This window comes from Silene latifolia, chromosome 11, assembly GCF_048544455.1.
Source record: "Silene latifolia isolate original U9 population chromosome 11, ASM4854445v1, whole genome shotgun sequence".
Lineage (NCBI taxonomy): Eukaryota > Viridiplantae > Streptophyta > Magnoliopsida > Caryophyllales > Caryophyllaceae > Silene > Silene latifolia.
The window spans coordinates 144,374,740-144,386,005 of record NC_133536.1 but is presented as its reverse complement, the minus strand read 5'-3'; the positions used below and the strand labels follow the sequence as shown (position 1 = coordinate 144,386,005).

The 11,266-nt window shown below is 35.0% G+C and overlaps 2 protein-coding genes across 3 annotated transcripts; one reads left to right on the top strand and one right to left on the bottom strand.

Moving 5' to 3' along the window:
• The first annotated feature begins 3,688 nt into the window (after positions 1–3,688).
• On the top strand, positions 3,689–6,588 carry LOC141614107 (wall-associated receptor kinase 2-like). The gene is made up of 3 exons (XM_074432860.1): positions 3,689–4,559; positions 4,921–5,100; positions 5,286–6,588. The coding sequence occupies exons 1-3, from the start codon at positions 3,689–3,691 to the stop codon at positions 6,494–6,496; spliced, it is 2,262 nt and encodes a 753-aa protein (XP_074288961.1). The 3' UTR covers positions 6,497–6,588.
• A 500-nt stretch (positions 6,589–7,088) lies between these two features.
• On the bottom strand, positions 7,089–9,981 carry LOC141611941 (large ribosomal subunit protein uL23-like). Of its 2 annotated transcripts, none has more exons than XM_074430600.1 (4): positions 9,768–9,981; positions 9,634–9,680; positions 8,574–8,931; positions 7,089–7,354 (listed from the first exon to the last, which is right to left on the bottom strand). In XM_074430600.1, the coding sequence occupies exons 2-4, from the start codon at positions 9,650–9,652 to the stop codon at positions 7,270–7,272; spliced, it is 462 nt and encodes a 153-aa protein (XP_074286701.1). In that variant the 5' UTR covers positions 9,653–9,680; positions 9,768–9,981; the 3' UTR covers positions 7,089–7,269. The 2 variants fall into 2 exon arrangements, with proteins under 2 accessions (XP_074286701.1, XP_074286702.1); XM_074430601.1 differs by having other exon boundaries at positions 9,797–9,918.
• Positions 9,982–11,266: the final 1,285 nt, after the last annotated feature.

Genomic DNA, 11,266 nt, shown 5'->3' with positions numbered 1-11,266 from the left:
AATATGAATATAATAAATGTTGTATAAATCTTAGCAAAATATTAATTGTAGTTTAATAAATTTTATTATAAAATTAAATCAAATAATTATGGGGATTTATTCTAAATTTATTAAAAAAATATTTTGATAAAAATTCTAAAATGTAAATAATTACGTTCGTTACGAAAAATGCTTTCAATTGAATATAATTTTCATTATATTTATTGAAATATTTTTATATGTACAGATGATTAAAGTGAGTGTCTCACAATGTTTTACATTTACGTAAAAAAACATTTTGAGAAAGTTATAAAACTTAGACCATTAAGAAAAATATATTTGAAAGAATCGTTGTATTTATTAAAAACAAAATTTAAAGAAAATTACTAAGAGATTATAGTGTTGTATAAATCTCAGGAAAAAAAATTACCTAAATGTTATGCTGACATGTTTATCAATGTGATTGATTGTCTTTTCCCATGATAATAACGTACCAAAAATTATTCCCATGATAATAAACTTAAATTAAAGTATTAGTCAAAGATACATGTTCTAACTTCTGAGTACCTACGCAAAATCTATACAATTTACGGAGTACAAGATAAAACGGAGGCGTATGTAGTCATGTAGACTCCATAGATTTCAGAGTATTCAACACCTAATACTCCTATTTACACATTCAATGTTCGATGTATGTCTTCCGTCTTCTCAAAGCATTCACCCTATAAATGCTAATGGAATTCTTTCCACCCTTCACAACATCTTACAACACTTTAGTTTCTTCTTCACATTTTCAAGAGATAATCTACATAAAAATTTGAGAAAATTTTCAACTGATATGAATACAAACATAAAAGATATGCTCGATTCTGTGAAAGGTGAATGCTCAAGTATCAATATTTTGGGATGTTGTAGTACGAAATGATAAGATTGACATTTTTGTCAAATGGAAAAAAGGTTGTGTAGAGCAAGTAGGAATCATATGAAAAGAAGAAACAAGAGGAGTGTAGATAATATTTTAAAAAAACCATGCTCTTGATTCATTTTATAAGAATTTCGTTTCGGAATATAGAGGGGTTGGCAAGTAATATTAAGGCAACAATCCTTCCTTGAATCATGATAGTGCGAGAATTAGATAAGGAAGCTATGTGCTACAACAAGAACAAGTGAAAGGAGGTCTGAGGCGATGGCGATTGTCGTTGGCGAGAACAGTTCAAACCGCGAGATTAGTTTGTTTTCTAGGGTTCTTGACTTTTTTTCTTTAATTAAAAGATGTGGTAGCGTCGAGGAAATGTATTTTTGTTAGAGTAAATTAAAAATAACTCCCTTTTAAAATTCAATTTTTTAAAATTACTCCCTTATATAATTTTTTTCTAAAATTACTCCCTTAAAATGCACTTTTATCAAAAATTGCTTCAAAAGTCCAATTTAGGTGACTTATTTCGTATGTTTTTGATCTTATTCTTCATTGTTATACCTTTCAAAGTATAAATTGGCTAAGATACAAACGGAATAAGTTTATAAACATACGTAATAAGACACCTAAATTGGAGTTTTGAAGCAATTTTTGATAAAAGTGCATCTTAAGGGAGTAATTTTAGGAAAAAATTATATAAGGGAGTAATTTTTAAAAACTGGATTTTAAAAGGGAGTTATTTTTAATTTACTCTTTTTGTTATTACTCCAGTAGTGATATCTATATCTATGCTGGTTGGTGTTTGCTATTAGCGTCTTTTCACAAGTTGGTTGAATTTAGATTTAATTATGATGATATACGTTTACAAATCATAAGAAACAAAGTAGAATAGTCATATAATTGTGAGAATGAGCTGACCATCATTCTATAATTATGTTGAAAATATACGTTTTTGTCTAAGAAAAAAAAAATGAATGGAGGGAGTATATTTATTGAAGTTTAACCTGAAAAAATAAAATTTGAGAAAAAATTAATTTATTTTTATTTATAAGTAAAAAAAATTAAGGTCATATATGAATTATATTATTTTTCTTCAATTATAATAATAAAATTTCAAAACAGGCTGCGCGAAGCGCGGGATACTGCCTAGTAAATATAGATAGATAGATTGGAAAGTCTAGATATGTTTGTGTTTAAGAAGATTAGTAAAATAATTAATGTTGTGTTGAAAGTAATAATAATTGAAGAAAAAGCGAAAAATGATGAGAAATCCTTGCAAAAACAAGGATCACACCCAGGTGATTCGATAGCACGCACCCCTCCCAAGAGACAAAACTTTAGGGGAAATTATAACTTTCATCATTTGTACAAGTATTTTCATGCACTTTTTTATGTATTGGTAATTCTTTAAAACACTCCTTTAAATTCGGTACAAAGTAACCTCTTTAATTCCTTTTATAAGAAAAAAACAGTAACCTTTTTAACCGCGGAACAAAACAGTAGGTGGATTATACATCCGATGTATTACCACTAGTTGTATAGTTTCTGAGCATTTTAATAAAGTTTTTGAGTTTTGTTTTAAGAATTATGAGTTTTACTATAAAGTTTTTGAGTTCATTCACTTATAACATTAAGCTCATAAAATTACAATAAAAAACATATAACCTTAGTTAAATTTAAGTGTTGACGGAAAAAAAAAATTAAAATTTAATTTATTAACTTTAATAAGCTCAGAAAAAATACACATATGCTCAAAAACAAATAAAGTTTGAGGTAATAAGCTCAAAAAAAAATACACATATGCTCAAAAACAAATAAAATTAGAGGTAGTACATCCGATGTATGTTCCTTTTTCTCGGAACAAAATGACATTATTTGAAGTGATACTTAATTCCTTATTCAAAAATAATCAATCCTAAAATAACCTGACACATGTAAACGTAATTACTAGATAAAATAACATCCAAAGAGTACCTACTAGGCTACTATTAGAAATGATTTGAGCAAACTCAGGCGAGCCTAAAATATAGAATAATTGGTCTCCCTTGTGACGAGTTACCATTTGTGGCGGATATTTTGTGAGATAAAATGGTAACAAAATGGGTTAGTGGAGAAAGGGGACCACATGAATAGTGTTGCAGAGAGAGAAAAAGTGGTTACTTTGTGAGATAAAATGGTATCGTCACTCAAGAAATGGATGATATCTGCATCGTCACAAACAAGAATTTGTGAATATAGAAAGTATACATGAGTAGAGAAAGTATACATGAGTACATGAGTACATGATGACATTTATCCAAAATTATCCAATAACCCAACCCGCCCAGAATCACCCGTTATCATGTTTACTAGACATACATAACACAAGAATAATTCTTGGTGCCACTTTCCATTGTTAAAGAGTATGCATACGAGGGAGACAACGACACAATCACTCGGTTAACAGTTGACTTTTAATTTTTAGTGAAGTGGCGTGCACATATACACACACCGTAGACTCAGCTCCACATTTCCATTCAAAACGACTTATTTTCGCAGATAGCCTAATAGGGAACTTCTTCCCTTACCTTGCAACATCCAAAAACAATTTCATATTTATTTTTCCAGCGTCGAAAAAGGCGTAATTGTGGTAAATTTCTCCCTTTCTAATTAACAATACTACAAAATATCAAGTTCCTTCCGAAGTTAAAGTTTTGTCTTCCCATGTTAATCAAAACAATGTCCACTAATTTGTTCAATCAAACTCTTTGGTTCCTACTGATCACGGTGATAATCATAAGCGCGCGCCCAACAATGGGGGCAAACAATAATCTAACCATCACCAACGCTGCCAAACGGGGTTGCCCCAGGCAATGTGGGAACTTGACCGTTCCATACCCGTTTGGAATCGGACCAAGCTGCTCACTTAACCATTACTATTCCCTTGTGTGTGACAACTCTTACGACCCTCCCAAAGCTTTTATCGAAAATCTCAATTCCTCCTTAACAAGATTTCGGGTCTTCTCCATATCCGAATCTCAAATAAGGGTCAACGGTATGATTGCCTACAATTGTCCTGCTGCAAACGGGACAAATAACAACATCGTCTCCTCTAAGACGGTCGACTTTCTATCTCCTCCAGATTCCCCACTTACCCTGTCAAGCAGGGAAAACTTTTTTTCACTGGCGGGATCCTGCGATTATTTTGGAAACCTATCAACGCCAGCAAATTACGGCGAAAATCTCACGTGCCCATTGAGCTGTATTGGCAAAGTCGAACTTAAGTTCAGGCACGAGGTATGCTCGGCTAATAACGGATGTTGTAAGAGACCCATCAGAAACAACGTCGAAAAAGGGTTTTCATTAAATGTTATATACAATAAAAATGTGCCGGTAACGTCACACACTATATGTGCCTATGTTTTTGTCGGGATGGAAGATAGTTTGGTGTTAAGATACCGCTCAGATTATTCAGACCCAGCATATGTGAGCAGAACGAGAGATAACGTGGAAATGGTGGTTGACTGGGTGGTCGGAAATCAGACGTGCGACATCGCTAGGCGCAATCCAACAAGCTTTTTATGTCAACACAATACAACTTGCATTAATGGCGACACCGGAGGATACCGTTGCAATTGTCTTGAAGGGTATCAAGGAAATCCTTATCTCCCTCCTGGCTGTTCTGGTAATTATCTCCTTGCCTTTTTTTTTTTTTTTCGTTATGGCTATTGTCAAGCTCAATTCATGTGCATCATCGAAATCAATGACTTTACGAGTCAAACTAACTTATTTAACCAGCTCCTCCATGAACAATTCTTTCACTGATTAGTTAATAACCACGACTAAATATGGACGGTTGCTGCCTTTAAGTTAACATTTGTACACTTAAATAGGATACTATTTAAGTTAACATTTTGTTATCCTTGTATTGAGGTCTCTTCCCATATGTGTATTTCGATAAGCCCGCTGGTCTCATGCACCTATTTCTACAAGCCTGCTGCGGAGGACTCAACACATTGGTATTTACTTGTTGATATGTTTTGCAGATATAAATGAATGTGCGGAAAAGGGCAGCAGTCCATGCTTTGAGATAACATTATGCAATAATACTCAAGGTAGTTTCAAATGCTCCTGCCCAAAAGGATACCATGGTGATGGTCTAAAAACTGGGCAGGGCTGTATTCCGAACTCTATGTCCGTGAGTTTTCTGTTAAAACTAATCCTAGGTAAGTATCGATGACTTGTTAAAATCAAAAAACTTGGGTAAGGTTGTCTTATGTTAGGATAAGGTGATGATCCGAAGGTTTAGGAAAAATATCACTAATTATCATAACATAGAACGGTCTTGCCAAAACTTGGTATTGATCGAAACATCGATTATTTTGAGACTTAACTCTGAACTTACCCCCAGGTTTGAGCTTCGGCTTGTTGTCCCTACTGGTTATTGCAACCGGGACATATATATTTATCCGAAAAAAAAGATTAGCAAAAGTAAGAGAGAAATTCTTCAAGGAAAATGGAGGTTTAATTTTGAAGGAGAAACTCTCGGCCAACAACCGAGGTAGCATTTATAACTCCTTCACGCTATTTACAATACAAGAGCTGAAAAGGGCAACTAAGAGCTTCAGCAAAGAGCTCATTGTTGGCGTAGGAGGTTATGGGACGGTTTATAAGGGAACTTTGCAAGACGAGAGCATAGTTGCAGTTAAGGTATCCAAGGTTGTGGACAATACTCAGATAGAGCAGTTCATCAATGAGATGGTTATCCTTACACAAATCCATCACCGGAATGTTGTAAAACTCTTAGGGTGCTGCCTGGAGGCTGAAATCCCGGTGTTGGTATACGAGTTTGTCGCTAATGGGTCACTGCTCAGCCATATTCACGGAGAATCAAACTCACTCACTTGGAAAGATCGACTACGAATTGCTACAGAGACTGCTACTGCGCTAGGGTATCTGCATTCTGCAACTTCTACACCTATAATTCATAGAGATATAAAATCTGCCAATATCTTATTGGACGAAAATTACAATGCTAAAATATCTGATTTCGGAGCTTCGAGATTGATCCCAATGGATAAAACCCAAATGTCTACTCTAGTGCAAGGGACACTTGGGTACATGGATCCTGAGTATCTACTATCAAGCCAACTTACAGACAAGAGTGACGTTTATAGTTTCGGTGTTGTGGTTGCTGAACTTTTGACAGGTGAAAAACCTCTTTCCACTGACCGGAGAATGGGAGAGAGAAACCTTGCCAAATATTTTGAGAACTGCTTTAAAGCAGGTCGGATTTTGGAAATAATCGATCCTCGAATAAAAGACAAGGCACCTCCAGAACAACTTCTATGGGTAGCTGAGATTGTGCAAGACTGCCTTTGTAAGAAAGCTGCCGATCGACCGATGATGAAGGATGTCGCAATTGAGCTTGAAGAAGTACAAAGGCAAACAGTGGGTTTTTCGAACGACCGTGGAATTGAAGAAAACCGGAATCCAACACAAAGGCAGGCGGCAGCAGGAGTGTCAAACAACAGTAACCCGAGAGAAGATGGGACTGGAGAAGCCTGGGACAGTCTATCATACAATGTAGGGGAATCATCATTTACCATTGAAGGTCGTTGAATATCTCCACAATCATCCAAAAACACTTAAATATAGGGTTGAGCAAAGTATCAATTATCTCACTGGCTTTGAGTGTTTGCTTTGAATCTGATCTGGAATTTTGGTTATGCAATTTGGATTTATACAATCTAATATCTTTGTAAGATTTGTATCAGATTATTAATTTGGTCAAGTATAATTTAGATTGTGATTTATCATTAGTTTTTGCAATTTACTTGTGCATATAGAAATCATACAGATTATAAGAAGTCAAGATATTAACATTCGTATACAAATTAGGTTTTTCTATTGAATATTCAAATATCAAATATTCAAAAATATAAGGATTGGTTATGAATGTCTAGTTTCATTCATTTCAATTATAGATATTCAATTCGAATCAAAAATCCGATCAATACTATGCCCTAGACGTAGATTTGTGTACAGGCAACTGTAATCTACATGTCTCTCTAGTTATGCATACGCATTACGGAGTAACAGGGTCCGTAACAAGGATGAGTGGATGGCTCTTGGTCGTTTTTTGTCTATTACAGGCTTCAAACAATGAACATAGATGTAGCAGAATAACACTGGTTTTTGCAGAATACTCAGATTGAGGAATTGCCTGGTTTGGCACATGACATCCATTTCGTTGAAATCATCAAATTCAACAACAGAAAGACTTATAACAGCGAATTACGTCCAATACATAGCATCTAAACATTTCAAGAGAGTTTACCTATCAAATTGTCGAAAGTACTCGTTCTAATTTCTAAATGAAAGGAAAATCCAGATTATATAATTCCAATCTTGTTTGCAACATCAAGTGCATCATAGTCTGGAGTCAAGCGGACGTATGCCTTCTTGGTACCGTCAGGCCTGCATAGGATAAAGTAATAAGCCAACAGCGTGATATTTGCAGAGAATTACAATTTACAATAGCTAATTATCGTAGAATACTCATACTCTTTATATTGTGTTCAACAAAGAAGACCGGCACACATATAATATCATGAACAATTAAAGCTAGTACTTGACCTATGGGTACAAGAACAACTGAAAGTATTGACATGCACGACTAATTGAATCCTCATGCTGTGTAAGCAACACTAGAAGCATAGAAGGTAAAAACCAACAATCAAAAGTACAGGATATGTTCTGATACAAAAAAAATGAGGTAAAGGGAAGGGAGGGAGGGAAAGGCGAGGGAGAATGGAGCAAGTTAGTTTTCCACTCCACATCTTTCCTATTTTGAAGGGGTTATAATTTGGCTTGCGGGATGGAAAGGGAGCGAACCTTTTTCTCTCCCCTTAAAATACCTCCATGACCATTTAGCTAATTAAACAAAGAAAATTGCGTCCCTCCATTCCTCCCCTCCCTTTCCTGCAAATCTCTCAATTCTAACAAAGGGATAGCCAAGAGAGCAGATAAATCTAAATCTGCTAATTGTTCTCGAATAGCACCTGCTCCAGTAGATATTTCTCTATTTCGAAATGCATCAAAACCTTGGGTAGTAAAAAAAAGAGGGATGCTGTATTTTTCAAGATTGGATTTCATCAAAAATATTCTCTCTAAACAAAGGCTGCCTAATTCTATATGTATGAAGACTATGAACCATCAGATTCAGATATGCTCCTGATATAGACTATCTAATAATTGGAGAAGATTTTAAATAGGTGCTACGATAGAATGCCCAGGAACCAATACACAATTTGTTAGGACTGAATTAATTGGCAACCTCGCTCCGAACTCGAAAGTATCATTTCATTGAAAATTCCAGCAAAGTACTATTTCACTGAAAAACTTTACCTTAAACCCCAATGAAAGTTCCAGCCTAAGTATGAAGTCAATGAATATTCCAACCTAAGTAGTAACCACTTGAAAACTGAAAAGTCCGATTCATTAAAACAAAAACAATGGTGGCCGAAACTCATCATTCAATTTAGGCACTCTGGATCTAATGTGTAACTACAACTGCACTTTTTTCTTCAAGTCATTACCAAACAACCTTAAAATCAATGGTGATAATACTCCTAATATAACAACTTCAACTACGAATCTACTTCAAGATTTAATTAAGAATACAAAGACAACTTACCTGATTAATGTGTTAACTTTCTTTGCCTGGATGTCGTACATCTTCTTGACGGCATTCTTGATCTTCTTCTTATCAGCACGAAGGTCAACAATGAAAACGAGGGTATTATTGTCCTCAATCTTCTTCATTGCAGACTCAGTGGTAAGAGGATACTTGAGAATTTGATAGTGGTCCAACTTATTCCTTGGAGTAGCACTGATGCGAGGATATTTGGGGTTTCGGTTTGTCTTCAGTGTCCTAGGCCTGTGGAAAGTGACCTTGGTCCTGATTTTCTTAGCCTTTTTCAAAGTTGAGGCACCAGACTTGACGGCCTTGGCAGCTTTCAAGGCTTGAGCCTTAGCATCAGCTTTTTTCCCATCTTGCAACATCGAAATAGCAAGTCAATACTTTATGATTCACACTTGAATAAAAAAAACACTTGAATAAAGGACGCAACCAAGTTTTATTGACAAGCTTCAAAAATAAAAGTAAAAATGGTTCGCAACACGAATAAATCAACGAAAGTTTCAGACCATCTGTGTAACAAAGAAGGTAAGAAACTATGATGATCCCTACAAATAATCCAGGAGCGTAGCCAGAATCGAAATTTTGGGGTAGGAAAATTTCTTTTTGTAGTTTAGTATCTTTGCTAATACCGTATTTTTAACGATTTTCGGGTAGTAGAAATCAACAATTTTAACTTTTTTTTTTTTTTTTTTGAGATTTAGGGCAGCAAGCCCGAGTGCTACCCAAAAATGAGAGCAAACATTAGGTTGAAAACCAAAATAGCTCAAACGACATTAATAAGGAGTAATCGTACTCCCTCCGTCTCAATCATTTGTTTACCTTTTTTATTCTTTGTGACAAGTATTTTAATCAAAGGTAAACAAATGATTGAGAAGGAGGGAATACAAATTATTGCACCATAGATAAGCAAGTCCAATTATGCTATATAAGCAATCAACCATTGAATCATTGATTCTAATTCCTAAACATACGAATTACAACGTCATTAAGGCATGGTTCAGATTAATGTAGTAATGATGATATAATAGATAAAGAGAAAAGAGTGGAAAAATACCTTTAGCAGGAGGAGCCATTGATGGTGGTACAACTTAACTGCTCAACCTACACAATAATACCTAATTAGCATGAGGAATCATTGTTAAAATGATTAATCGATGAATATGAATCAGATTAAGAGAGAGATGTTACCAAAATCAGGAGAGACAGAGAGACCGAACCTGCAAGGGTAACTGTGTAACTGATGCCAACACAATATTACGGCAATTTTCAAAATTAGGGTTACGAATAGAGCCACGGCCAAGAGTCCAACTACGGCTGATTACCTGCCCGTTGGCCCGCTAAATTAACAAGCTTGGCTATCCAGAGCTCTGTTCTTTTAGAGTGAAAATGTCTGAATTAAACTGAACAAAATTTAATGGCAATGAGTAGAATATACAACCTGTTGTATGCAGTTGTATGGTGTAGAATCTGAGCTGTGTACTAAAATTTTCGAGTTTTGTTTAAAAGAATCTGAGTTATGCGGTAAAGTTTTTGAACTCACACACTTAAACATAAAAAAAATAAACTCTTACAAAACTTAGAAAAATTACACATAAGCTCGGATTAATGTATATGTTTGTACAATGCTCATTATACAACTGGTTGTATAGTAGTATGATTTAATGGAGCTGAATTGGAATGAAGTAAGAGTTAATTTGGCCTTGTTTATTTGGCCTGAAACTGAACTGAATTTAATGGAGCTGAACTGATCCGAACTAAGTAAGGAGTTAATTTGTGAAAGCCATGTTCTTTTGGACTTAATTCTTCTCATTTCCGTTCAATTCAGCTCTCTTCAGTTTAGTTCAATTCAGTTCAGTTTCGTTCAGTTCTTCTCTGCACAAATTAACTCCTACATTAGTTCAGTTCAGTTTCGTTCAGTTCTTCTCTGCACAAATTGTAATACCTCGTATTTATGGTCAAGTCAACGTAGTCAAAGGTCAAGACTAGGTCGAAAATAAGTGAGAATTACCATTAATTGGTAAAGAAGATAATAATAATAATAATAATAATAATAATAATAATATATAAAAGAAAAAAAAAAAAAAAGGAAAATTGACTTTGGGCCACCGAATGGCAACTCGGGTGGACGAGCCCAAGTTGTACTATATAAATGACAAGCTAAACCCCAATCTAAGCACTTTGTTTTCACGCATATACCATCCAAACTCAAAAGAACATAAAATAAGGGACAAAGGGTTTGGCGAGTGCGAAGAGGAGCGACGAAGGACGGAAGTACGAGTTTTGTGAGACAAGTACCGACTTTTATTCATTCCGCTTCATCGTAAGTTTAATCTAATCCTTATAATTAGTTTAATTGTTGTTATTGGGGTAGTGATTGGGGGTAAAACCATGTCAATTCCTTTTATACCGTTTATAGTCAGTTTAGGGACTAATTGGGAAAAGGAAGTTGCAGGATTAGCTTACTACTATTAGAGATTTATTTATGTTTGTGATGAAAGAAAATCCGACTTATTCTAACCGTGGGTGACTCGGCTTGGTTGTACTGTTTGTGTGGTACTCGACGGGGGTGGCTATGACTCGACCGGGTGGATTCATGGGTGTCTTATTTCTTTGCCATACCTTGAGAGTTGAGGGACTGATTTAGTAATGGGTTAGCTTATTGTGTGTAGGAACTATAGATTAATTAC

Bases quoted from the DNA above. Each gene is read 5' to 3' on its own strand.
- LOC141611941 (XM_074430600.1), bottom strand. The intron at 7,355-8,573 runs GTAAGTTGTCTT...TATCCTATGCAG, and splicing joins AAAGTTAACACATTAATCAG to GCCTGACGGTACCAAGAAGG.
- LOC141614107 (XM_074432860.1), top strand. From the start codon at position 3,689: ATGGGGGCAAACAATAATCTAACCATCACCAACGCTGCCAAACGGGGT. The intron at 4,560-4,920 runs GTAATTATCTCC...TATGTTTTGCAG, and splicing joins TCTCCCTCCTGGCTGTTCTG to ATATAAATGAATGTGCGGAA. The intron at 5,101-5,285 runs GTAAGTATCGAT...ACTTACCCCCAG, and splicing joins TCTGTTAAAACTAATCCTAG to GTTTGAGCTTCGGCTTGTTG.